Raw genomic sequence first — 26,462 nt, 5'->3', positions numbered from 1 at the left:
TTGAAATCGCATTCTCAATTTGCGATTCGCTAATTGCGATTCGCAAATTGAGAATGTCTTCCCATTCATTCCTATGGGCCTCTAGGCGCTTAGGAATGAATGGGGAGGTATTCCTTAATTGCGACTCGCAATTTGCGAGTCGCAATTAAGGAATTTGAAGAAATCGCTATTTTTTTAGTGATTTCTTCATGCATTGCATTTTGCTATTCCTTAATAGCAAATCGTTATTTTTCGCTATTAAGGAATAGCAAAATGGGTTCTTGCTGCATCTGGGGGTAAGAATCTGGGTTTGCACATTCTATGTTCATGGATTTAATGAAGATTCTAGGATGAAAGAATACCTTACACAAGAACTAGAGAGTAGAAAGGATGTGTTTTCTATGAAGTCTGGTTGGAAGATTGACCTCCAGAACATCTACCCAAAAGAACCTTTAGTAAATCAGGGCTTCAATAAAAATAATAAACACTGCCCTAATGTGGTAATTAAGTATCACTTCAAAGTACTGTTAATAGGAATCATTAGAACTCCTTGTTTAGCCAAGAGTGAAGGAGCAATGAGAATATGGATGTAAGGGTCTGAGGTATGGCATGGTAATTCAAGAACCTGCCTGCAGAGTAGGATGGTAACTAGAAACATCAAACGTGGCAGCTTTGCGAGGGGTGCAGATAGCAACGTTTTACTTTGCCTAGGGACTCAAAACATCTAGTGCCGGTTTTAAAGGCAGCGGTATCAAACCAAAATGATTATAGCAAGGCTGACATAAATATGCAAATACACCACGCAAAAGTACATGTAAATATTTATTTGCAAATGTTTGTAAAGAAATCTGTAAATTAATTTTATTAAAATATTTATCGTACTCTTTGTTCAAAGAATGACGTCTAGCCTACTTTCCTTACGGGCAAGCCCTACTAGTTTAATCCTACAGTAACCAAAGTGTATTATTTTCAACTCTGAAAATGTGTAGCACCTTCAGTAAGCAGCACTGTACTCATCTACACAATGAACAGTGGCAACAGGACAAACAGAATAATACATTGCAGGGCGACAGTTTGAGCCTTATCTAGAACATTCAAGGCCTGGCCTGTTTTGAGAATGCAATCAAAAAATGCATTTGGAGAATCATGGAGAAAATCTGATAAAAAAAGTCAATCAAGAAAACTAAAAGAATATATTTCATTACAAAATGTTATTGTGTACAATAGTTCCCTAAATAAACATTGTGATAAATTGCAATTATTCCATTGCATGTTTGGGAATAATAAGAAATACAAACCTCGGATTTTATTTAAAGAACAATTAAAAAACATTAGACCTTAATCTCTATATTTACAAATGAATTTGCATGCTCTGAAGTAGTTTAATTATAAACAAGCATGCTTCCACTTATTAACAGAACAGTCAATATTTCATTGAGACGCAGTCACCCAATCTATTACTAAGAGTTCTTTTCGGCATCTACAGCCTGTCTAGCATCTGCAACAGCCTCTGGGACTCGAACTATTATTCCTTCCATTGCTTTGGTCAAACAGATCTGGCAGCCCAGTCGAGATCTGGAAAGAGAAACATATTGGCATAAGAGTTAATAAGAGAGGCATTTAAGAGTATGTAAACGAGTACTCCTCTATCACAGCTTCCCATAGTCATACATGATTTGGCAAATTGGCCCAACAGTTTTTGGATGACCACAGTAACTTGATAACATGATATTCATTAAATTGATGACAGCAACCTCTGCAGAATTCTCTAACTGCTGTAAGGCCTGACCCTCAGGGCTCGATTAAGGGTTTAATGGTGAGGCGGGTCTGCCCCACCGCAAAACCTGTGGCCGGGCCGCCTGCTAGATTCAGAGTTAAACTCGCATCTGACTGGCTTTTTCTGGCACTCCCACAGCGGTGCCTTTAAAAATAGGCACCGCAATGGAAACGCCAAAAACAGTTCCTGTACAGCATGGACTTCGTCTCATTTAAATCCTTCATTTCGTCCGACGACCACAAAAGCAGCACAAAATAATTAACACAATGTATATTAAAGGAATGAATACAACCTAAAAGCTCAAATTCCCAAGAGTGACCCCACAACACCCTTTTGGAGTCAAAAACCCTTAAAGGTTTAGAACTATTGTTAAAAAGATTCAATCTGTTTTGCACCTCCAGCGGGCTAGCCATAAATGGTGACAAAACAAAATTTATGGCTATTCCCCCCACAAACAATCCTGAGGAACAGTTAGATTAGGGGGAGTTACTCTGGAGAGAGTCTCAGACTTCAACTACCTGAGCATATACTTGTCCAACACCAGCTCATGGAACAGCCAGGACGTTAACAGCGGGTTTTCACCCAATGTCCCCAATACTGAAAATCTGGGGAGCCCAAGCTGTGGTTGCAGCTATCTATGGATCTGAACTAGTAATGCCAATTAGTAATGTCAATTCTCTGGGTATTGCTGAAAACAAGTTTTTGAGAACAGCACTTCGATTCTCCCAAGGCACCCCCGGGCTTTTTTTTTTTTGTAAGTAAACCTAAATGTTTGCCCAATTGATGACATATTGAGAGTAAACCGATCTTATACTGACTGGGATTATGGTTGGCTCCTGACCAGGAATGCTTCAGGAATGGACTGATGGACATCCTTCTAATCCCCAGGTGTGTTCATATCCTGAAGTTGCTAAGATAGATCAAGCAATCCCTTTCAGCATTGGGGGCCTCTGATCTCTGGCAATATCCAGAGGGCATATCTGCTTCCTCTGTAGGGGGATCAAAGATGCTCTCTGTATTAACAAATGGAGGAAGGTATTATAAACCACCAGTGTGGTAGTCAAGCTGTTTTTTTACTGCATCTCAAATCTGAGCCAAAGTTTGAAACTTTCTTGAAAAAAATGGACCCACCATTTACTAGATACCTGTATATAAAATGTAGGTTGGGTACTTTGCCACTTGCATCCTTCATCTGTAAATGGAGATCCTACTCCTAGGGTAGTGCAGCCTGCTCAGCCTGTGGAGCAGCGTAGGAGATAGGTGCCCACTTGCTCTTTTTTTTGTCCAGCATACCCAAGACAATGAAGACGCTGGATTGTCTCCTTGGAACATGGCTTCATAAGAAAGCTTTGCGTATTTGTAGGTCAGACACTGGGTCTTGTGTGGTTTTTCAATAGATAAATTCTTAGATGCAGTCTGGCTTGTTCGTACTAGGGTACTCACAGCATGGACTCAAAAGTCCATGCAGTGCAAGAAGAGGGGTGATGCACATGGGCGTGAGGCACAAGGGGGCTGTATCGGGACCCCTATGTTTACCCTCCCCCAGTGATTTCATGGAGCCGGAACTGCCATGAAAACCATGGCGGAGAGGAAACTCGTAATAGTCTTTGCAGAACCACGGTGGTCCCCCAAGCATTTTGCGACCTCTGGTCTGCTGCGCCACCTCCAAGGAACATCAGTTCTCTAGCGGCGGCCCTATGTCGGTACCGCGGCTTGAGTCATAATCAGGCAGTCAGGATCCCGCCACGCCGCCATGAGTCTGGCGACCCTTGGACCGCCATACTTGTAATCAGGCCCCTAGTGTCCAGTGATAAGCCAGCCAGCTAACCCATCAAAAGAGGTTCCCGTCCCTTTAGCACCTATTAAAAATACAGGGTTAAAAATTGCACTTTAGAGCACATTTTTTCCAATAAATTGGCTAAAAAGCTTGTTGTGATGCGAAAAAGGTTGAAATAAGAACAATCTGGTCATACAATGATACCATTTATTTTTCTCAAAGCATTTTCCGCCAAAGTAAATTTTCACGGGTTTTCATTTCTTGTCATTTTCAAGAAAACTATTTTATAGCATAATAACAGAAAATAAAAATTCACAGATCTTACAATCACAACTTACTCAGAATGGCTACTGCTTAGGTTACAGATACTGAAAAAATCCATATGTACACATACACCTATATCCCTTAAGTTACATCGGGTTCAGGCCTTAGATAGCAGATGAATGTAGCGGTGATAATGTAATTAAAAGCTGATCAAGTGCCTCCAACAGGGTCATAATGTACGTCTCATAGGTGTGTCTTATGTTTCATGTTCTACCAAAGAAATTAGGCCATAAGATCAATAATAAATCCAAAACTTAGATATTAGCTTTAAAAATACATTACACTTTTTTTTATCAAACATCTACTTGCCATTTTCTGAAAGTATATTTTTATCGCCAAATACCAGCTTTAGATTTTTAGTCAATGACTTTACTTTAAAAAATAACTAGTAATTTTCAGGAAACACCATTATTTTGACAATTGACACTAAATTGTCAAAAAGTCAATGCACTAATTTATCCCAATATTAATTTGCCAGTATCGTGCAGTGTTGATAGCTTCGGTTTATCTGGTTGCTTGAAATATAACCAGTCAACAGGCTGGCAGTTCTCCGCCTGCTACCGAGCCACCCCGAAGCGCACCCACGGACCCTTCACCTGCAAAGCCTGCAAGTTCACCTGCCTTCGAACCTGCACCGCACCTGCCAAGCCGAGCACCAACAACAACCACCTCAAGTGCATCTTGCTCAACACCCGCTCCGTCCACAGACACGCCGTGGAACTCTGGAACCTCCTCGACACCACTTCACCAGACGTCGCCTTCCTCACGGAAACCTGGATGAACGCTTCCTCAGCCCCCGACATCGCCATCCCGGACGGGTACAAGATCACCAGGAGGGACCGCGTCAACCAGACCGGAGGAGGCATCGCCATCCTACACAAGAACACCATCCGCATCACGACCAACTCGGACGACACCCTCACCGCCGCCGAACACCTCCACTTCCAGATACACACCGACCCCAAGACGACCCTCAGAGGCACCCTCATCTACAGACCACCGGGACCACGCACACGATTCAGCGAAGACATCACAGACTTCATCAGTCCGCAAGCCCTCCCCTCCACGGACTACATCCTCCTAGGGGACTTCAACTTCCACCTGGAGAACAACAACGACACCAACACCACCAACACCACCACCCTGCTGGACAACCTCGCCAACCTCGGACTCAAGCAACTGGTGAACACCCCCACCCACTACGCCGGCCACATGCTTGACCCCGTCTTCACCTCCAGCTAGCACATCTCCTTCAGCCACTCCACCGGACTTCATTGGACGGACCACAGCTGCGTCCACTTCAGCTTCAGAAGAACCACGAACCACCACCACCCGCAACAGGTGCCCCGCAGGAGCTGGAGCAAGATCACCGCCAACCAGCTCACCACCTCCCTCAGCCAGAACCCTCCCGCCAGCACAACGGACCCCAACGAAGCAGCTAGCAACCTCACACAGTGGATCACCATCTGCGCAGACAACCTCGCACCACTGAAGACCCCTCCCAGCAGACCCGGCAGCAAGAAAGCCTCCTGGTTCACCGACGAACTCAAGAACTCCAAGAAGAACTGCCGTAACCTCGAGAAAGCCTGGAGCAACAACCAGACCACAGAAAACATGACTGCCCTCAAGCACGCCACCCGCAAACACCACCAGCTGATCCGCACCACCAAGAAGACAGCATTCAAGGAACGACTGGACAACAATGCCCACAACAGCAAGGAACTCTTCAGCATCGTCAAAGAGCTCTCCAACCCCAGCGCCGGAAACAACGACATCACCCCCTCGCAGGACCTCTGCGACTCACTCGCCTCGTTCTTTCACAGCAAGATCGCGACATACACAACAGCTTCGGCGCACAGACCACGCACCCAACCACCGAACCAACGCCCCCCCCCCACCACTCTCCGCGCCTGGACACCGGTCAGCACCGAAGACACCACCCGCGTGATGAACACCATCCACTCCGGATCACCAACCGACCCCTGCCCCCACCACGTCTTCAACAAAGCCGACTCCATCATCGCACCCAAACTCCGGGACATCATCAACACCTCCTTCAACACTGCCACCTTCCCGGAGAGCTGGAAGCACGCCGAGCTCAGCGCCCTCCTGAAGAAACCAACGGCGGACCCCACCGACCTCAAGAACTACCGTCCCATCTCGCTCCTCCCTTTTCCTGCCAAGGTCATCGAGAAGACAGTCAACAGACAGCTTGCCGCCTTCCTCGAGACGAACGGATCCCGCGACCACTCGCAGTCCGGCTTCCGAGCCAACCACAGCACCAAGACCGCCCTCATCGCAGCCACAGACTACATCAGATCCCTGCTCGACAACGGGGAAACTGCGGCCCTCATCCTCCTGGACCTCTCCGCAGCGTTCGACACTGTCTGCCACCGCACCCTAGTACAGCGCCTCAGCAACATCAGAATCCAAGAGAAGGCACTGGAATGGATCATCTCGTACCTCTCCGGAAGAACGCATAGAGTCCGCCTCCCCCCGTTCAGATCCAAGGCCTCCGAAGTCATCTGCGGCGTACCACAAGGATCATCACTCAGCCCCACCCTCTTCAATGTCTACATGAGCCCCCTCGCAGCCATCGCACGCCAACACAACCTCAACATCATCTCCTACGCCGACAACACCCAGCTGATCCTCTCCCTCACAAACGACCCCGCCATCGCCAGAATCAGCCTACACGAAGGGATGAAAGACGTCGCCGAGTGGATGAAGAACAGCCGCCTGAAACTGAACTCAGACAAGACGGAAGTCCTCATCCTGGGATCATCGCCCTCCGCCTGGGACGACTCCTGGTAGCCCCCTGCCCTGGGCACCGCTCCCAAGCCAACGGACCACGCACGCAACCTGGGCTTCATCCTGGACTCCTCCCCCTCGATGACCAGACAAGTCAACGCCGTCTCGTCATCGTGCTTCAACACCCTGCGTATGCTCCGAAAGATCTTCCGGTGGATCCCCACCGAAACCAGGAAGACGGTCACCCAGGCACTCGTCACCAGCCGACTGGACTACAGAAACACCCTCTATGCTGGAACCACAGCCAAACTTCAGAAAAGACTCCAACGCATCCAGAACGCCTCCGCACAACTCATCCTGGACATCCCCCGACACAGCCACATCTCCGGACACCCGAGAGACCTGCACTGGCTCCCCGTCAGCAAGAAGATCACGTTCAGGCTCCTCACCCACACGCACAAGGCCCTCCACGACCTGGGACCCAGGTACCTCAACAACCGCCTGACCTTCTACACTCCCACCCGCCAGCTACGTTCCACCAGCCTCGCCCTCGCCGCCGTTCCACGCATCCGCAGAGCCACCACCAGAGGAAGATCCTTCTCCTACCTGGCAGCCAAGACATGGAACTCCCTCCCCATCCACCTCCGGCTGACCCAGGACCACCTTTCCTTCAGGAAGCAACTCAAGACCTGGCTATTCGAGCAGTAGCAGACCCCCCCCCCCAGCGCCTTGAGACCCCTCCGGGTGAGTAGCGCGCTATACAAATGCTATGACTGATTGATTGCTACAGCAATATTAAAAACATACACATGGAGTCATTGTCTTGGTAAAATCCTGGATCCTCGATTAGATCGATCCACTGTTTCAACTAGAGGGCTGGTTCTTCAGCAAGTAGCTCTGGTGGATAAACTACTTAGCAATAGTGCTGGCAGTGGTACGTCCCTCTTGTTTTAACTGGGTTCTCGCTCTCTTGCACCTCAAAATGAGTATTTTGTTCTTGACTGGCAGGAGGTTGCCTGGCAACTAGGTAGTGTATAAACATATTCTGTACAACCTGCATGTGTTCTAATATCCTCTTCTTCAATGGGTGAACGATGCTGCCAATATACAGCTTTTTCCATGGGCATGTCAAAACACATCAATGAGGTTTCCAGAGCACACGACAGAGGAAGCTCTGAACTACCGAAAGGCTTGGACAGCCCGGCAGGGATATGGCTGCTGGTGCTTTGGATTGAATTAGCCCTTATTGAGTGAGTTTACTGCACCACTCAACCTATATTTTTTTTATGTTTGGAACGATTAAGAACACCATAAAGTCTCGATCTAAGGGACTTCATACTGATATTACCAGAAGGATACACACAAAAAGAATAGGAGTAATTAATATAGGACACAGAATACCTTACAGTTGTTCCTGTGTGTCAACGATTGGAACTCTTGAATCCCTTTCGGAAATACAACCAAAATTAAGGATCTGCACAAAGATATTTTAGCCCTGAAGAAGTCGCTGTGCACAGCAGTAGAGCGCCACGAAACACGTGTTGGCTAAGGCTTTCTAGAATAAATTGAATCGAATGTACCAGCAAAGAATCAAGAATTTTGTTACATTGCTATTGATACACTCTATATACTCTTAGCGTGTGCAGGGGACTGTTGTTTTGTTCTACCAGTGGTTTTTCACGCGTTGGGGAGGAGGGTGGCACTCCCTACCCCTATCTCACTCATTATTAGTGTTTACTCACCTGCGTATTGCCCAGTAGCGCCAATACCCCACAAAACCACCTATTGAGAAGTTTCAATTCAAAACACATACTGTTTAGTCAGCATTACAGGTAATGTGTTTAGTAATCTTTCTCAGACAGGTTGGATGATGACGCACTAATTGCTGGTTATATTTTCTATCACCTGCGTTTTTTTGAGGAATTCAGTATTGAATACCTTGTACGATGGTAATGGAGAATGGATAAGAATGCAAATGCATTCAGTATCGAGTCAGCATGCATTTTGATGACTGTCAAAAGGTATTTGCATGCATACATTGATATTTGGATGCTACAGGGTTCACAATACATCGTAGTTATACATCATGAACTAATTTTCATGATTATACTAATTCATATACTAGATGTATATATATATATATGATTTCTGTTTGCCAAAGTCGTTTCTCGCGCACTCCCGGTTTCTTAAGAGACGACAATCCACCATTTCATGCTGTACAGGTTATTTTAATGTCATAACAGCTCAGCCAGCAACACAACTCGACGTATTTCGGTCTCGCAGAGACCTTGATTACGAGACTGCACAGCATGAAATGGTGGATGGTCGTCTCTTTAGAAACCGGGAGTGCGCGAGAAACGCCTTTGGCAAACAGGAATCATTGAATCACGGCAGGGCTCTGCCGTACTCTGAACGCACCGCCCTAGAGCGCCTGGGGGCCCCAGAGTGAGCCACGCTATATATATTTATTAATGGTGCAATTGTTTTGTTGCTGGTTACATTGAAGTACTCCAAGATGGCGCCCGTGTGTCAATTTAGAACTTAATGTTGTCATACATCGTAGTTATGTTTTGTCAACTTGTGTTATTTAATCGGAACATTTCTGTGAAAACGAACAGGGTTGTTTGTCTCACCACAATACACAATAAACTAACTGAATGACAGCACATATGAGTGAGACTGAATATATATATATATATATATATATATATATATATATATATATATATATATATATATATATATATATATATATATATATATATATATATATAACCAAACAAATTGTCCTGTCGCAGCGGGAGCTCTGTCCAGTGGGTGCCAGCGAAGAGACCAGGGCAGTATCTCTACTTAATCCAATACCAAAAAAGAATATCGCGGCACACTTCTCAGTTTTCTCGCAGTTTTTTATTCAAACGTGATGCAACAACTCCTACGCGTTTCGGACCGTAGTTCCTGTTCACGGTAGTATTAGTGATTGATCCCTTTTCGCTTTCTACATTTATACAACTATCCACCCCTTTCATTTACTGGGGCATGATGGAACTTGTAGTTTCAGCAATTAGATAGCCCAATATGCATTTCATCATGCATTACAAAATGTGGATTGTGCAAGTCAGCGAGGACTTTTTTCTGTTACTACATAGAGAGCGTGCCTATCTTAAAAGGACACATCGCTTTCTTGACGCTCGTGCGATGCACGTGCGTGTTAAATCACCAATCATAGTACCTGATGGTTGATTTTATGCGTAACTTTAGACTTAGTGTCCATGTACAATTTAGGGCTGAGTGCCCTACGTCCCCGCTGTTATGCTCTGACCCACATTGTGTATGTTTATGTAGTTATTGACTGTAAGTTCCCGTGCCCAACATTTTCGGTCTGTCACTAAAACAGTTAATTACTAATACGACTATGATCTCAACTTAACAGTTCACTGTTGTAGCAGACATGCATTTTCAAAATTGTCAGTATTACTGTATTATAAATGCACATATAATTCTTCATCGCCGTTTAGAGCATAACAGCGGGGACGTAGGGCATTCAGCCCTAAATTGTACATGGACACTAAGTCTAAAGTTACGCATAAAATCAACCATCAGGTACTATGATTGGTGATTTAACACGCACGTGCATCGCACGAGCGTCAAGAAAGCGGTGTGTCCTTTTAAGATAGGCACGCTCTCTATGTAGTAACAGAAAAAAGTCCTCGCTGACTTGCACAATCCACATTTTGTAATGCATGATGAAATGCATATTGGGCTAATTGCTGAAACTACAAGTTCCATCATGCCCCAGTAAATGAAAGGGGTGGATAGTTATAAATGTAGAAAGCGAAAAGGGACCAATCACTAATACTACCGTGAACAGGAACTACGGTTCGAAACGCGTAGGAGTTGTTGCATCACGTTTGAATAAAAAACTGCGAGAAAACTGAGAAGTGTGCCGCGATATTCTTTTTTGGTATTGGATATATATATATATATATATATATATATATACATACATACATACACACAAACATTCCACACAAATTTACACACACGTGCATGGCAGGGGATTGGTGTGCTCATCCCTCTGCAAGTGGCCAACCCCACCCCTCACTTGGATTATTTTGTTGTCATATCAGGATACTCTATACATCAATGATTATTGTTTGCTGTTGTGGTCTTAATATATACCGTTTGGCTACGAGGTTCACCATAGAGTATGGGGTTTTATTATGTGTGTATTGATGTCATTTTTTATTTGATTATGTTGTATGTATCTTACGTAATGTGTTGCAGCGTTGTAGAAGTGCACTGTTGTGAACAAAATGCTGTGGCTGAGGCTGCAATAATCCAAATATAAATAGTGAAAAAGTAAAACATTTTGGGGACATGAGATAAAGAAGAAACTTGGATAATTTGATTAGACTTTTTTTATTCTTTGGGTGCATTACTACATTTATCTTAAAAAGTGTTGCATACGTCAGAGATTAGTGATCAACAACTGCTGCTTCATTCTGCAATTTCTAGTCCTGCTTAAGTCCCAAATGAGGGACTCACACCAACCCAACAGCAACCAGGAGCTGCTCGTTTCTTATGAGCACCTATTGAGCACATACACACGTGCCAGTTTCTTAAGCAACACATGACACCCTTCTAGAAACCTATTCACCCATTCACGCTAGGAAAAACTCTTATAGTTTTCTTCCCTGAATCATCTAACATTTTTATGATTCCTTTTGTCCAGAATACTTGATTCCTCATCCCCTTGGTCCAAATTACTGATTCTTAGAACACCAACTTTCAGAGGTACACTTACTACATTCACCTGGATTTGAAGTAGCAAAAAAGGTCTGGAAAACAGTATAAAAGCATGATTGTTAGGGTGCAGCAAGACTCAATATACCAAAGTCTTGGTGTAGAGTCCCAATGCTCATAGTTTTTGGTTTTATTCCTTTCGGCCAAATTCTGCGAGAACACACCTCGACCACTAGACAAAGAGCGTAATCTGCGACCTGTCTTTTATTCTTCACGTAAAAAAATTATTTAAATGTGTTTTCGCCAATTATGATTATTTGGGTCAATACAGCCGTTGCCGCCCCGTTTTTTGTTTCTGCAGAGTTTTATACAGCGCAAACTTTACCCGAAGGTATCAGAGCGGTTTAAATGAGCACCAGTTGCGTTACATAAGTACATAACTTAGACGCACTGTTTCTCACGGAAACATGGACACGCCATGACTCAGATGTCGAACTAGGACTGGCCTGTCCACCAGGTTATAAGGTGTTACATAAACCACGTCCTAATGGGAGAGGGGGTGGAGTTGGATTTATCTTTAAGGATAGTTGGAACTTTACGCAGATCTCCATCGACGAAGCCGAGGACTATGAGCTCATGGGACTCTCCCTGAGGGACGCAAGGGGCACCTGCTCACTGGCATGGTATGTTATCAGACCCCTGGTTCAGCCAACACCCAACATCAGACTTTTATTGATACTCTCTATAATTTGTCCCTCTCTCACGCCAGAATGGTTATCCTGGGGATTTTAATCTCTGGGCCAATGGGAATTCAGGGTCAGCATATAAAGATCTCCTTCAATCCTGTGAGAATTTGAATTTGCAGCAGCTGGTGAAGGAACCTACACATCAGGGTGGCCATATTCTAGATTTAATTTTTTCTGAGGAAAATGTGGCTGTAGTAGAAGCCATCCTCCTCTTTGCTGGACTGACCACTTCTTCATCACTTTCAAAGTGTCCATCCCCAGAAAAGGCACAGACTCTGCTGCTACGTGTAACTACCATTGGGGCAGGGAATGGAACAAATTGCCTTACACATCTGAGCAAGCCCCAGTATTTACAGATGTAAATGTCTTTGATGTAAACAAACCTGTGGAGGAAAACTACTCTGAATTCAGTGTTTAGATCACTAAGGTCCTTGATCTGATCATTCCTGTGAAACTTCTTAAGAATAAGCGTAAGTAATCCGCCCCCTGTTTTAATGAGAATCTAAAAAAATTAAGGAAGGGCAGTAAAAGAAAATGGAGGAAGTGTTATGATGTAGACGATAAAATAGCCCTGAAGGTAATGATGGGCAACTACCAAGGGGAAATCGCTAAAGCGAAAGCTGAGTACTATGCTAACACAATCTTAGAAGCATCTAACAAAGCCAGAATGGTTTTTAAAATAGTTAATGATCTGTCTAAGCCAGACTGCCTAAAAAACAAGACTATTGTGTCTCAAGACTTATGCAATGGTCTAGCGAGTTTTTTCTAAGAGAAAATCACTGAAATAAAAAATGGTCTTGCAGTAGATCAGGAATATATGAGTGGTAGTGTTTTCTGTACGTTTACTCAGGGGCCAGTGTGTCAGAAGGAGGTAGGGGCTAGTGAGGTCAAGCTAGCAACTCTAGATCACTGCGAAACCCCTACAGAGGAAGAATGTCATAAACTTGCTCCGAGTACTGCTTTTGGGTCACCTATGGACCCCCTCCTTCATAGAGTATGGAAGGAGTACAGTGCAGAGATTTTCCCCACTGCTCCATCAGATCTGTTGCTAATCCTTGAGCAGCGGTATAGTCCCTACCTGCTGGAAACAGGCAATTGGGTCACCCTTGTTGAAAAAAGTTACACTTGACACCAGTGTCCAAACAACTATCGACCTATTTTCCTTCTCCCTTACCCTGTGAAAGTTTTGGAACGCCTGGTCAGCAAAACCCTTTCACAATTTTTGGAAACAAATCATGGACTGGAAGACGTACAATTTGGCTTCCGTTCGGGCCATGGTATGGAGGCTGCATTATTAACAGTCCTGGACGAGCTTAGAATGCGTGCAGACAGAAGTCAGTCGGCTATATTGATCCTACTGGACATGTCTGCCGTGTTCAATACGGTCAATCATAAGATCCTTCTGAGGCGGCTCGTGGAAATTGAGGTGGAGGGCCTGGCACTGAAATGGCTTCAGTCTTATCTTGAGAATAGGCAGCAAGCAGTGGCCCTTCCCCCTTTTCAATCAAAAATTGGTACCATTAGCATGGTGTTCCCCAAGGCTCATCTAACAGTCTGATCTTTTTTAATATTTATTTGAGTCCGTAGATTCCGATCATCGAATTCTACAAAATTAATTTGGTGAATTATGCGGATGACACGCAACTCATTCTGTCCCTAGAGGGGAATCAGTCTATACCTCTTAAAAGTTTTCATGAATGCATGCAAAACACTGCTAGATGGCTTACGGATAATTCCCTGCAGTTTAATGGGGGGAAAACAGAAATCCTGTATTGCACGGCCAAGAAAGTCCCTTGTCTGCTCCCGGCTAATTTTTGGTCTATCCTTTCGGACAAACCCCTTATACTCTCTGAGGCAATGCGTAACCTGGGGGTAGTCTTTGATGATAAGCGGAGTCTAGAAAACCACGTAAACAAAAAGGTTGGAACGTGCTTCTCCCTTATTGAAGCACTGAGGAAAATTCTCCCTATGCTACCCATGTCAACCAGGGCTCTCGTGGTAAGAAGTGTTATTCTGAGCCATTTGGACTATTGCAATGCTCTGTTATTGAACGCCCCTAACTTTCTGATTAGGAAACGTCAAAGAATCCAGAAGATAGCCGCAAAGCTAGCCCTAAAGAAGCCACGTGGAGCCTCTGCATGTAGGTCTCTTCCAGAGCGCCACTGGCTTCCACTATCACAGAGAATACATTTCAAATCAGTTTGCTTTGTTTTCAAGGCTCTGCATGGACTAGGACCGACACCACTGCAGGAAAAATGTGTCTGGCAGGCCCCCGCAAGAAGTCTTCGTTCTTCTGCAGCCCATCTGGTCAGCACTCCCAGAATTAGAACCTCTAGGTTTAGAGGCAGAGCATTTAGTTGTGCAGTCGCCCGTTTATGGAACGAACTCCCGCCCAAACTTAGGCAAACACAAGATTTCCTACACTTTACGAAGAAGCTTAGGATAGTGCGCTTTATGACCATTATGCAGTATATATCATTATTAGATCTAGGTGACCCATGGCGTACCAAATTTCCACAGAAAAAAGAATTCACTTGTTGGTCTGGGAGACATAGATCTTCGTCTCGACTAGATTTTTTTTTGGCCTCAAGGTTATTAAATTTTACTTATCAAAAATCTTTTCATAATGGGTTTTCAGACCATGCAATGTTGTTAATCGAATTTGAAATAGGCGAAGAAATTAAGTCTTCTAAAAAATGGATTTTTAATAAAACGTACCTGCAGGATAATAATTGGATCTCTTTTTTAAAAATCGAAATTGTCGAGTTCATAACACGTAATTTAGATACAGCTCCACTTCATATTGTGTGGGACTCATTACAAGCTTTTGTCAGTGGTATCATAATTAGTAAAGATGCAGAGGAATGGCGCACTATTAAACAAACTAAAACCACACTCTACCAAAAAATTCATTCACTTACACTATTGCGCCAAGTTAATCCTTCTAGTGATGTACAAAAAAGATTAAATGAGGCTAAACGTGAACTTAATTCGTTCATCTTCACACAGAGTGAACAGCAATTTTCAATAAAATCTCAGAGGATTTACGAGGAGAGTAATTTTTCTGGTAAACTTCTCGCACGGCAGGCAAAAGAGCAGGCTGCCGCAAATTTAATTCACTCTTTAAAGTGCCCTGTTACTCAGGCTGAAGTATCACAGACGGACGCTATTGGCACTATCATGCTGTCCCATTATTAACAAATTTATAGTCAACAGCAAATAATAGATCACTCCAGGCTTTCAAATTTTTTATCTAGATATAATATGCCCTCTTTAACTTCGGTAGATAGTGATTCAATGAGGCGTACATTTTCTAAATCAGAATTAGAATTTGTGGTTAAGAATTTATCAATCGGTAAAGCATGCGGCCCGGATGGGCTTCCAGCGGAATTTTTTAAAATTTTCTTCAGTACCTTTTCTGATTTATTATTACAATTATTTAATTATATGTTAATGGGGGGTCAAGCTCCGGATTCTTTTGGGGAGGTAAAAATGTAAAAGACCCTAACTCGTACAGGCCTATCACACTACTTAATACCGATTATAAAATCCTTACTAAACTACTTGCAATACGTTTTAACTCGATTGCAGCGGATCTTATTCATTTAGATCAGAATGGTTTTGTGGCAGGCCGGCAGCTAGCTACCAACACCCATTTTCTCACGGAAGCGTTAGATTATTTTCAGGTTAAAAAAATCCCGGCCTTAATTTTATTATTAGATGCTGAGAAAGCTCTTGATTTGGTGGTGTGGACAACTTTATTTTCTATTTTAAAACACCTGGGTATCCCTTCACAAATTATTAGTTTAATTCAAAACTTATACACAGGTGCCAGAGCTAATATAGTTATTAATTCTGTTATGGTAGGCACAGTTTCGGTCCAACGGGGCACCAGGCAGGGCTGCCCCTTATCCCCTATTCTTTTTGCTTTTTTTATTGAACCGTTAGCCACAGCAATTCGTGAATCTGTAAATATTCCACCACCGATCTTATCTATGGCCAAATTTAAACTCTACGCCAATGATATCATGTTGATAATCAAGACGGATATCCAATCTCAGACTGCTGTTCTACAGCTTTTCGAAGAATTCGAGGCCTTAGGAGGTTACCGAATTAACAAAAAAAAACTGAAATATTAGTGTGTGGTGGGGGGGAGGTGGATTTACATACGGACTTAGTTGGATGTATTAGTTCAAGACCAAAACGGTATTTAGGGGTTATGTTTTCTAACTTGGTATCCGATTTAGTTAAGTTGAATTTTGACCCACTTCTACATAAGGTGCAATCCTTATTTACTAGATGGGATCCACTGCCATTCACTATTATGGGTCGGGTGGCACTTATAAAGATGTCTATACTTCCACTTTTAAATTTCTTATTCTCAGCTATTCCGTGCTATTTACCTAGTAGTTTTTTTTTCAAAAGCAGAATCACTATTCTCAAGTTTTATATGGGCTAAAAAATGCCCTAGGATTGCAATGAAGACACTCTATGTGGATATTGAATTGGGAGGCTTATCTGTTCCCAACCTAAGAGATTATTACAGTGGATATTTCGCCCAATATTTAGAACGATTTAAATTAGGAATGCAAAGTTCAAAATTATTTATTAATTTCTTTTTTGACCAAATCGGTCAAGAGGCTCAAACCCCAGTTCCTCTGCATATCCCTAAATCGCCAAAACTCACACGGTATAAAATGATGTATTGGTTTTTCAAACGTCGCAATGGTTTTCTAAAAAGGTATTCCCTTCCGCAGTTCAATTCTAGAACTCCTTTAAGGAACGCTCTTATTTTTATGGGAATTAAAGTCGGAGCAGATATTGTTTCTCAATGGGAACGGGCTGGGTTTCGTACTTTGTCAGACTTCTTAAGAGAAGGGGCCTGGCTGTCACCTGGAGAGATGCAGCGATTAATCTCAGGAAACTTTATGTTTTTAAATACTTATGTTTCAACTTTTAGAACCCTGGGACAAGTCGAGCCAAGAATGATTGACTCTCCCTCTCAGTTGAGGGACGATTTTTTTTTTATTCCTCAGAGTAAGAAGCCAGGAAAATGGAAACGTTGTTTAGCTCAACATATTGAAACAGATCTTAGTATAAGAGTCATTAAAAAATGGTACGATCAAGAAAATCATGTTCTTACTTTGAATACCTGGAAATGTATCAATAAGATTAATTTTAGTGTTCTTCGAGGTTCTAATTGGAGGAGAATGATTTTTTTTAGCAAATGGCTCCTCTATCAAACTCCTGCCGTCATCTCCAAAATGTTTGTAAATGTTAGTGCCACATGTTTTAGATGTTTGCAATATAGTCCTGCTAATTGGTCTCACACTATAGCTCACTGTGTTAAAATTGTACCCTTTTGGAATGAAATTTTTGAATATTTACATAAGTATTGTGGGATTCAGATTGTCTATAACGTTAAATTAATACTTTATGGATGTGATTCGGATCTTGGATTGCTAGAACAGATGGTAAAATTATTATTTATTATGATGGCAGTAGCGAGATCTCTGGTGCTCCAGAATTGGAAATTAACACAAGCTCCTTCGTTTAATACCTGGCTTCAGAAAATGAGGAACGTTCGAATCAGTGAATTTCGTTATGCACAGCGAATTGGGGGGATAAGGAAATTTGATAAACTTTGGAAATCGTATTTTGAGTAATATTGGAAGATGCTTTCTGTAAATTATGATTTTGTACCCTTGGGTTGTTAATATTCATATTTGTATTACCTTTTTTTTTTTTTTTTAATATGATACAAGAACTTCAATAATAAAAAGTTTTAAAAGGAAAAAAAGAAAAGGATAGTGCGCTTAATAAGGCTTTATTACATTACATAAGGACACATTCATATTTTTATTTTATTAGGGACCTTCCATTCTACATTATAAATTATTGAAATACTACCAAAATCCATCTTCAAGCTACAAAGAACTCAAAAGAAAGTCACCCGACATACTCAAAATATGTGGCCATCTGAGTGCATCAACCCTCTGCTACGAGCAATTACCTAGCTACGAGTCAAACTCACAACTGCAGCTCAAAATAATGTGCATCATGGACATGCCCTGTATGGCTGCAGCTCAAAATAATGTGCATCATGGACATGCCCTGTATGGGAGACCACAACTTGCCTACCAGAGATCTGTAAATCGTACCAGAGTTAAAGATCTAAACTTCCTTGAGACTCTTTACTATCCAAGCCACCAAATGTAATTAGTTTGGCGCGAAATCACTACATTGTCCAAGTTCCACCCTATAGAGCTACCTTTCCCTCCACCTCAGATTTGAACAGAATTTCATGAAATTCCGATAAGTTCTAAAAATCTATTAGATCCCCAAGTCATTTAGTATTAGCACACACTGGGTTGTGCTAGAATAATATGGTCCAGTCCCTATTCAAAGCTGCTGCCCCCCACCAATTATCCACAAGTTGCGTAGCATTTTATAAAGATTGGAAAGTGATTTCAGCACTATATAAAAAGTAACAATCCCTAAAATTGCACAGTTGGCACAATCATAGTTTCCTAATTGCATCATAATGGCAAGGTACTCTCCCCCCGCCCGTAAAGTGATGACTTACGTTTCTGTTAAGCCATATGCCAGGTCCAGCATATCCATCTCCTCATCTGTGATTGGGTCCAACTGCTTGTAAACATGGCTGTCAAAGATTAAGTGGCAGGTAGAGCAGGCAAGTGTCCCTTCACAGGCACCTAAGGAAGAGGTAATGTTTCATTAGATTTGTATTATTTATCCAGTAGATTACAGGGCACAATAGAGTTAGGAGAGGCCATTGCGCTTAGTAAATGCAGTCTTTCTCTTCTAAGCCAAAATGCTTTGCTCTCTGCAGCTCTTAGCCAATAGCTTGACACAGGATCAGGCAGAGGATAGGAGACATGCTCAATGACCGTCAAAAGTATCCCTTGTAATTGACCAGCAAGGAGCACAGAGGAAACCTAGTTGTAAAACATGGAATAGAAGCATGGATTTGGTGAAACACACAGAGGTGATCAATATTTCAGGAAAGGCAGAGATCTCTGCCTCCAAAAGGTTCCCCTTCATGGCGCCTCTGCTGGGGGCACTGAAGCACTGCTGTGCAAGTGCTAAGTTTTAAGCGCCCACAGATCGAAGTTTATTGTTTTTTAAAAACAAACACCAACATCAGAAAAATGGTGTTGAAAAACAAAAAATAATGTCCCTAAAGCAACAGGCGCTTCTTCAAACCAAGCTGGCTTAGAGTTTGATGATTTTGTACCAAAAATGCAATGGAGTACTCTGTCCGCCAAACCCTAAGTTCCCCAGCTCTGTTTATAGTCAGGGGATCAACCATATTTCGGCTAGTGTAACCTACAGTGGGACCACTGGTGGAAACCTTTGCTTAACGGCTTAGCTGACTGCCCTAAAGCCGGACAGAGATCACAATTAGGAATTATGTACAGAATCTACTGAATCAAAGCACCTCTGCCTTTTCACTACATGACAATAATGAACTCCTCTGTAGCTTTGTATAACAAACCCTTCTGTAGCTTAACAGGACAACTTAATAAGGAACGTAGCATCCCGGATACAATCGCAGTCTTTCCTGCATCTTTTCAAAGAACTCTGGAGCCCTAGTCCAGATGAAGGCCCTTGAAACTGTCCCAAAGGTCGAAATGGACCCAGTAGGTGCGCATAAGAAGTAGGACCTACCAAATACAAACTCCAAAGGCTAAAGAGACGAGTGAGATGCAAATTATTTTTCGTTTCTTTCCCTACAAAAAGCCCCCCCCCCTTTATTTAAGATACATAATAAATATTGAGGGAATCCGGTTTTAAAAATTGCTTCCACATTGAAGTAAGTAGCCTTACTGTTCCTACCGTCTGTTGCTGCTCTGTACCTTGTGCTTTGCAATGGCAGCACTTTCTTGCAGTGAATAAATATACCTAGCAGCATAAGGGGTAAGAGGATGCACTGCTATGGGCTGACCCAAAATGTGAATAACATTTAATCAAAGCAATAGCCAAATGGGCTTAGTCCAGCAACCACTGGTTCAAGAGGGACCCTCTCACTCTATACGTTTCGTTCATCACGAGCGAATGAGTGCACACAATTAAAGTTGTTTTAAGTTAGACCTAACAGCTGAATGACTAGGAATTTCTGTATTTCAAATGTGAACTTTTTAACTTGCCACCAAGGTAACACAAAGGGACATTTACTCTCCCATCTAGCCAATTCATTTGACCATTATTACGAAAAGTTGCTTTTAGTAAATATTGGAAGAAAAAAATTATAACACACAATTAGGATTCTACACCAACTAAAGTCTGCATTTTCCAATTCCCTACTTAAGTGACTAGTCCAATAATGTGTTTCTAGGCAACAAGACAAGAACAGTTCCCCGCACAGGTACACTGGAGAAAAGTAGAGGTTATATGCAATATAATATAGACATCCCTCTCTGCAGCTGCAAATCATTGCTTGCCCCCATTTCTTTGTCATCTACCACGAGGAATTATCGGACTTTGAAAATTGTTTCTTTTCAGGAATCCTTTGACTATGTGATCACTTATTAGTTCTACTCGGGAAATAATTCCCTTGTGAAAATGTCACTATTTCACATTTCTCATTGTTGGAAAGTGGGTTATTGGTAGGGGCAAATGTAGGTCTGCCACTGGCAATAAGGCCACTAACACATGATAGGACTCAGCATAGGTCTTAGAAAATTATTCTTTTGCTCAACCCTTGGTAACGTGGCTGCGAGCAGACAGGCTTAACTTCAAAGACAGGTATGTAAAGAATTCAAAAACACCATTTCAGTAAATAATTAAGACACAACACAAAATAAAAATCCAACATCAATTTATAAAAATAGGTAATATTTTTATATTTTAAATTTCACCAAAACGAAAATAATCCACTGTAGGGAACCAGAGATATGAATTTTTAAAGATTAGTCACTTTCTAGTGCTTAGAAACCAACAGTGCCCCTTAAGTCATTTCGTTTTCTCTGTCAGGGACACACCTTTATAAATTGTTCTGAAGAATTCTCAGCACTGTAGTGTGCCGCCTTCTTCAGCAAGCGGGGTCCAGTTAGTACACCTTCCTGGCATTCTACTTGCGGGTCCCAAAGTATCCAACACACAATCCAAGGTTCTGAAATCTCCAAGAGGGTCCTTGAAAGAGTGAAACTTCAATTCCGCAATCCACTTGAACAAAACCCTTACAAATCCACTGGTACTCCAGGATTTGAATTCTTTGTGCGGCTGTCCAGGTGAGCTCTATTAACCTGTAGCTTGCAGGGAGTTTCCACTCTTGAGTCTTTTGGCAGCAAGGTAATCCACAGGGCTGTAGTTTCAGATAGTGCAGTCTTCATAGGTCAGGCCTTAGAGGTCCTTGCACACAGCAAAATCTTCAGCAGGGCACTTCTTGCTTCATTCAGTTTCAAGCAGCAGATCTGGACGGCTCTGCCCCTCTCAGATACTTATTCAAAATTCTCTGGGTCAAGCACCAGGTCACTGCTGACCAATGAGAGCAGGGCAACTCCTCATAGTTATGACCACATCCTGTGGAGTGTGGCATTAGTTTGTCCCCGAGTGCATCATTCTTCCAAATCCATAATGGCTGATTTTCCAGTAAGGAGGCAAGAGCTGGCTAAACACACCCCCTGGGATATCTTATTTCCATGGACTCTTCCCCCTAACATCTGCACATACCTTTCTTAAGCCTAGCCCTGACTCTGGGTCTCAACTGTCTTAGTGGACTGAAACCCAGGCCTCCCTTCTGCTTTTGAAGAACGTAGTTTATGACGCCACCTCCTGGCCTGGCATTCCTATAGAACAGCACATTGCCCTCCCAGCAGCCTGGCTAATCCACTTAACTCTGACTAATCAGGGCAGACCACTGAAAGGCTGAATTTGGCCTTACAAACAAGAAAGTCTCATAACTTATTGAATGTACACTTTAGGAGAAATTCAACAATATAATATTGTTGGATTTACTACGACCATTCTGGGAAGTCTTTGAATGGTCCGGCTAGTTCTCTCCTATCAATATTTATTAATTAATCACTTCCTACCATGTTAACCTATGGGCCATGGGGTTTGCAATGGGGAAAATGACTTGCGCCACTTATGTAGCACCAGGGCTTATAAAACCATATTTTATAAGTATTTCCCTAATTTCCACCGGACCCCCACCCCCTGTGCAACTAGGGGAGACTTCAGGGGTTCTGAATCTGCAGAAATATTGCAGATCATCCTTACCCAATTCTTCCAGCATCAAAGTCGAATTTGAGCACCTCTTTAATACAATGTGGGGAGTGAATTGTACAATTTCACTTTACCCATGCCTATAAAAACTCATTTTATAAGGGCGATCCTTATAGATAACTGACCCCCGACCCCTGGGATACCTAGGGGTGACCCTGGGGGACTCTAATATGCAACAATATGGTAGGTTTATAATTTCTAAGGGCACCTACCCCCAAAGTCGAGTTTGGGCACAATTTAATGTTTAAACGCTGTCCTGGCCACCAGTGCAGCTTTTAAACTGACCTCAGGCTTCAGCACTGCACACATGCTGGTGCAGAGAATCTGCTGGCCTCTAAACTGCCATGCCCCAGGATACTGGAGACTTCTAGGTAGTTGCAATCCCCTGCCCTATTACATACTAGGGGCTTAGGTGGTAGGTCATGCCAACTACAGGGGTACCCCACCATACTATAGTGTACCCTAGTGTATGTTGGGTGTCTTAGCTGTGTTCTAATGTGCTCCTTTTAGCTTGGCACTGGCCCTGGGCCTGGTTAAACAGAGCCCAGGGTCAGTCAGAGTCAGATACCACCAGTTCCAGTCAGCAACAAGTTGGGGGGTGCCCAGGGCACAGGATGACTTTGCAACACTCATGTATATCAGTGAGATTTGGAATATGTCTTAGGAGATTCGGCGCCCCCGTGGTTTCTAAACAAAATGTGCTAAGTAAAAGCTAGAAAGTGACTCAGAAGACCTTTTGGGCCAACAGCACACCCTTCTCAGTGCACCTCTACATTCACTTCTCTTCAATATGGAGCACCCTTTCACTTTAAGTAAGAAATCACAAAAGAAATCAGCTATGTAATCTTTGCCTGGTTTTGAAATCTGAACACTAAAGTGGAGTTCAAAGGCTGGTTAATGCCACGGGTAAGTTTAAAGTACGGTGATCTCAAGATGATATTCATTCTCAGAGGAAATCTGGATCTTTAGAAATGATAATCACCACATATGTCATATGAAGAGGCGTGAGAATCCATTATTTCCCAAAGCAGTCACATCAGACAAGTTTCAGCAATGAAGCGCGTGGTTTTGGTTTTCGTATAACTAAACAGCTCTCCGTTTGGTAACAGTGATGCAGAAAACACCACCTGGGTAAATCTGAGGGTTTGCAACTGCTAAAACACTTTTTGTGATGTACTAAACCAAACTAAAGATCCTGAAAAGATCTTCCAAAGCGATAAATGGGTTAAGTAAACAAAGGGATCCCTATTTGGAAAGGGTGTGCCTTCCAGATACCAATTTCTTAAGGGAAATATTAATGATTTGTGGTCGGACCTTTTTTTTTTTTTTTTTTTAAATTAAACGCATCTCATTTTTTTTCGTTTATGTAAACAGGCTGTGTTTAAGAAAACAAAAAAACTGCTTTACTTAAAAGCAATCACTGACTTGGTGGTCTAATGACCCCAACAGGTAAACAATAACCATGAGCGTCAATCGTAGTTTGTTGCAATTCGCAACCTGACTCATGCTTAATAATGAGTTGAGGCGATATGAGACCCACTACGATATAGTTCGGTTCGCAAAATGTATTTCCATTTGCAAAATGTCAGTGGACAATCTAAGACATTTTTTGTGTGAATGGAAAGTGTGTCCATCAGGCCTTTAGTTCCCTCTAAATTGTGTCAAACTGCAATTACAAATAGACAACTCAATTACCCATGAGCTTCGTTTGTTGTAAGGATGAACCACTTTGCTTCAGGGAATCAATCACACGTTTATACATTTTATGTAGGGCTCGCAAAACGTCACCCTGTTTTAGGAGATACAAGTTTTTACAGATAATCCCACTGCATCACATGACCAATATGATATTGTAACAGTTGGATTATAGATGTATTAAAAGATCATGAATATCGATCAAGTTTTGGCAGACACCAGCGCTTTGCAAAGGCAAACAACTAAAGTTAAACTTGGCCTAAAAACAATTGACATCTCAGCTTTGGATACATTGTCTCGTGCCAGCAGTGAAAACTCTAAAAAATAAAATAAAAAATAATAAGTTCGCATTCAGCGGAGGACTCAAGAGTATAACCAACGAAAATGAGGCCATAAATAAAAAAAAATGTAAAAAAAAAAAAACAGGAAACAAAAATTTACCTTTATGGAAAATGGGATTATCCTGCCTCCTAGTGGTGTACCGGAATACTGCTCAATTAAAATGTTTGAGGAAAACCCTGCATACGCCTGAAGTTAGTTGCTGCAATAAATCAGATGGTACAGGCGCGACTGATGAATGACAAGGCAAGGTTAAGCCTAATACCGGTACATATACAGAGTACTGGAGCCACCAAGAAAATATCTTATTTACCAACCAATTTCTCTATTGTGCGTATGGGCACACGAAACGGGGAAAAACAATGTCTGCGCCGGCCAGTCAGGCTTTTGGCATGGGCGGGCTGGGCCAAGGGTGCCAATCTTCAGTGGGGCGCACGGAGCGGTGTGCATTAAAGCCCTGCAGACAGCAGCGTCCCTCTTACCTGGCACCAATGATGCAGACTAATCTGCTTTTAATCATTTTTACTTGCCTCAGGTGCCGTTCTACACCCTTCCTTAACCCTCCTATGTCCCTCTTAGCTCCTTTCTGCATCCCTCCCTGACACACACCAACACCGCCATTCGCACCGCCAACTTGGCCCTAGCGTGAACTAGGTACTGCGAGTGAATCAGAATTGTTGGGGAGATGCCGACAGAGGCCAGTCACTGTTTTGATGTGACTGAACTGCGAGCACAAGATGGGCCCCGTGCTACCTCATTTCATTTACCAGCTACAGCGAGGGCGCTAAATGTCTTTCCACCCAGGGCGATATCCGAGCATGGGCTGGCTCTGGTCCTCGGCGAAATATTCATGAGCACTTTCTGCTCAACACCTGCTTCACTTTGAAGTAATCCTTCCAGAGTCTAGTACTAAGTATGAAAAAAGCTTAACGCATAGCCTAAACAGCAGACTCACTGATTATCTGACACAGATATGCACATAAATATAATGTAGTTTTGAACCTTTAGGATCTGCCCAAGCTCAACATGGCAGCGGATCTCACGTCAAGTGCCCTCCCAAAGAACTACATCAGAGCCTCACAGAATTCCACAATCTAGTGTACCACCACAAAAATACATATTTCATAAACTTTTTGACAGCATTTTCGACCATCTTGTTTCAAAAGCACCGGTGGAGGTAAGCAGCACTGTTGGCTCCCAGTCAGACTTCTGTCCTGCTCATACCTTCCAAATTCTTCGCAGTTCTTAATGTGGTGGTACAACTTCCCTTACCAGAGCAAGAATGTGTTAAAAATGCTCCAACACCAGGCACCAGCCCAACCCTGCCACCCACCCTCACTTCAAAATCTGCTACATCAGACCACTCATCAAGTAGGGCCTGGTCCAGTAAAACCCAGCCAGCAATTGATCGTTCTCCAATGGCCCACTTTTACTGACTGAAAAGAGTTGACTTCATTCATTCAGTTCTCCAACTTTACAGAAGAAAAATATCTTCTTTGGGACCATTAATCATTAATCACCTTTCTGGCCTAGTTAAAGCACCAAATCAGCATATTTCCATCCAGGACGACATGAACGGGTACAGTAATGGTTGTTGCACTTCTACTACTCCACCCTCTGCTGCCTTCAGCACATTCCACCACCACTTCCTCCTACTGAAGCTAGACTAAATTTGAATCCAAGCAAACATAATAGACTAGATCTTCTCAAAAACATAGGTCCTAACCCGGAAAGAATGGGAAATCTACCAGGTTTCATCCATTTCACACGGGATTGCAACAAAATACTTCCCATGTGGGCCACAATTACACCCGACACCGTTCACACCAACACAACCATAGATCATCCCCTTAAGTGTCCTACCTCTCATTTCTCTCTGCTCCACTACATGCAAAATACGACATGCTAAGAGTACAACTATAGTTATCAGTCATAACACCAAACAAAACTCCCAACTTTGACTACAATAAAAAAAAACACAGCCTTCTCACAAAGCTCAACCTATGTAGCAGCTTAATACCCATTGCCAAAGTGTTGTTCTGCCTCGCCAGGGGTACAAAGTGCAATATAAATGCAAAAC

General features: G+C 42.8%; 1 protein-coding gene across 1 annotated transcript in view; it reads right to left on the bottom strand.

Annotated features, from left to right (window-relative positions):
* Nucleotides 1-788: 788 nt before the first annotated feature.
* The window catches only part of FDX1 (ferredoxin 1), a 110,894-nt gene continuing 85,220 nt past the window's right edge, over nucleotides 789-26,462 (bottom strand). Inside the window, exons 3-4 of the mRNA XM_078657061.1 lie at nucleotides 18,684-18,813; nucleotides 789-1,554 (exon numbers count right to left, since the gene is read on the bottom strand). Coding sequence (XP_078513187.1) covers nucleotides 1,440-1,554; nucleotides 18,684-18,813 — 245 coding nt within the window. The 3' untranslated portion in view covers nucleotides 789-1,439. The remainder of the gene's footprint in view (nucleotides 1,555-18,683; nucleotides 18,814-26,462) is intronic.

This window comes from Lissotriton helveticus, chromosome 8, assembly GCF_964261635.1.
Source record: "Lissotriton helveticus chromosome 8, aLisHel1.1, whole genome shotgun sequence".
Lineage (NCBI taxonomy): Eukaryota > Metazoa > Chordata > Amphibia > Caudata > Salamandridae > Lissotriton > Lissotriton helveticus.
This window is presented reverse-complemented; position numbering and strand designations above follow the sequence as displayed.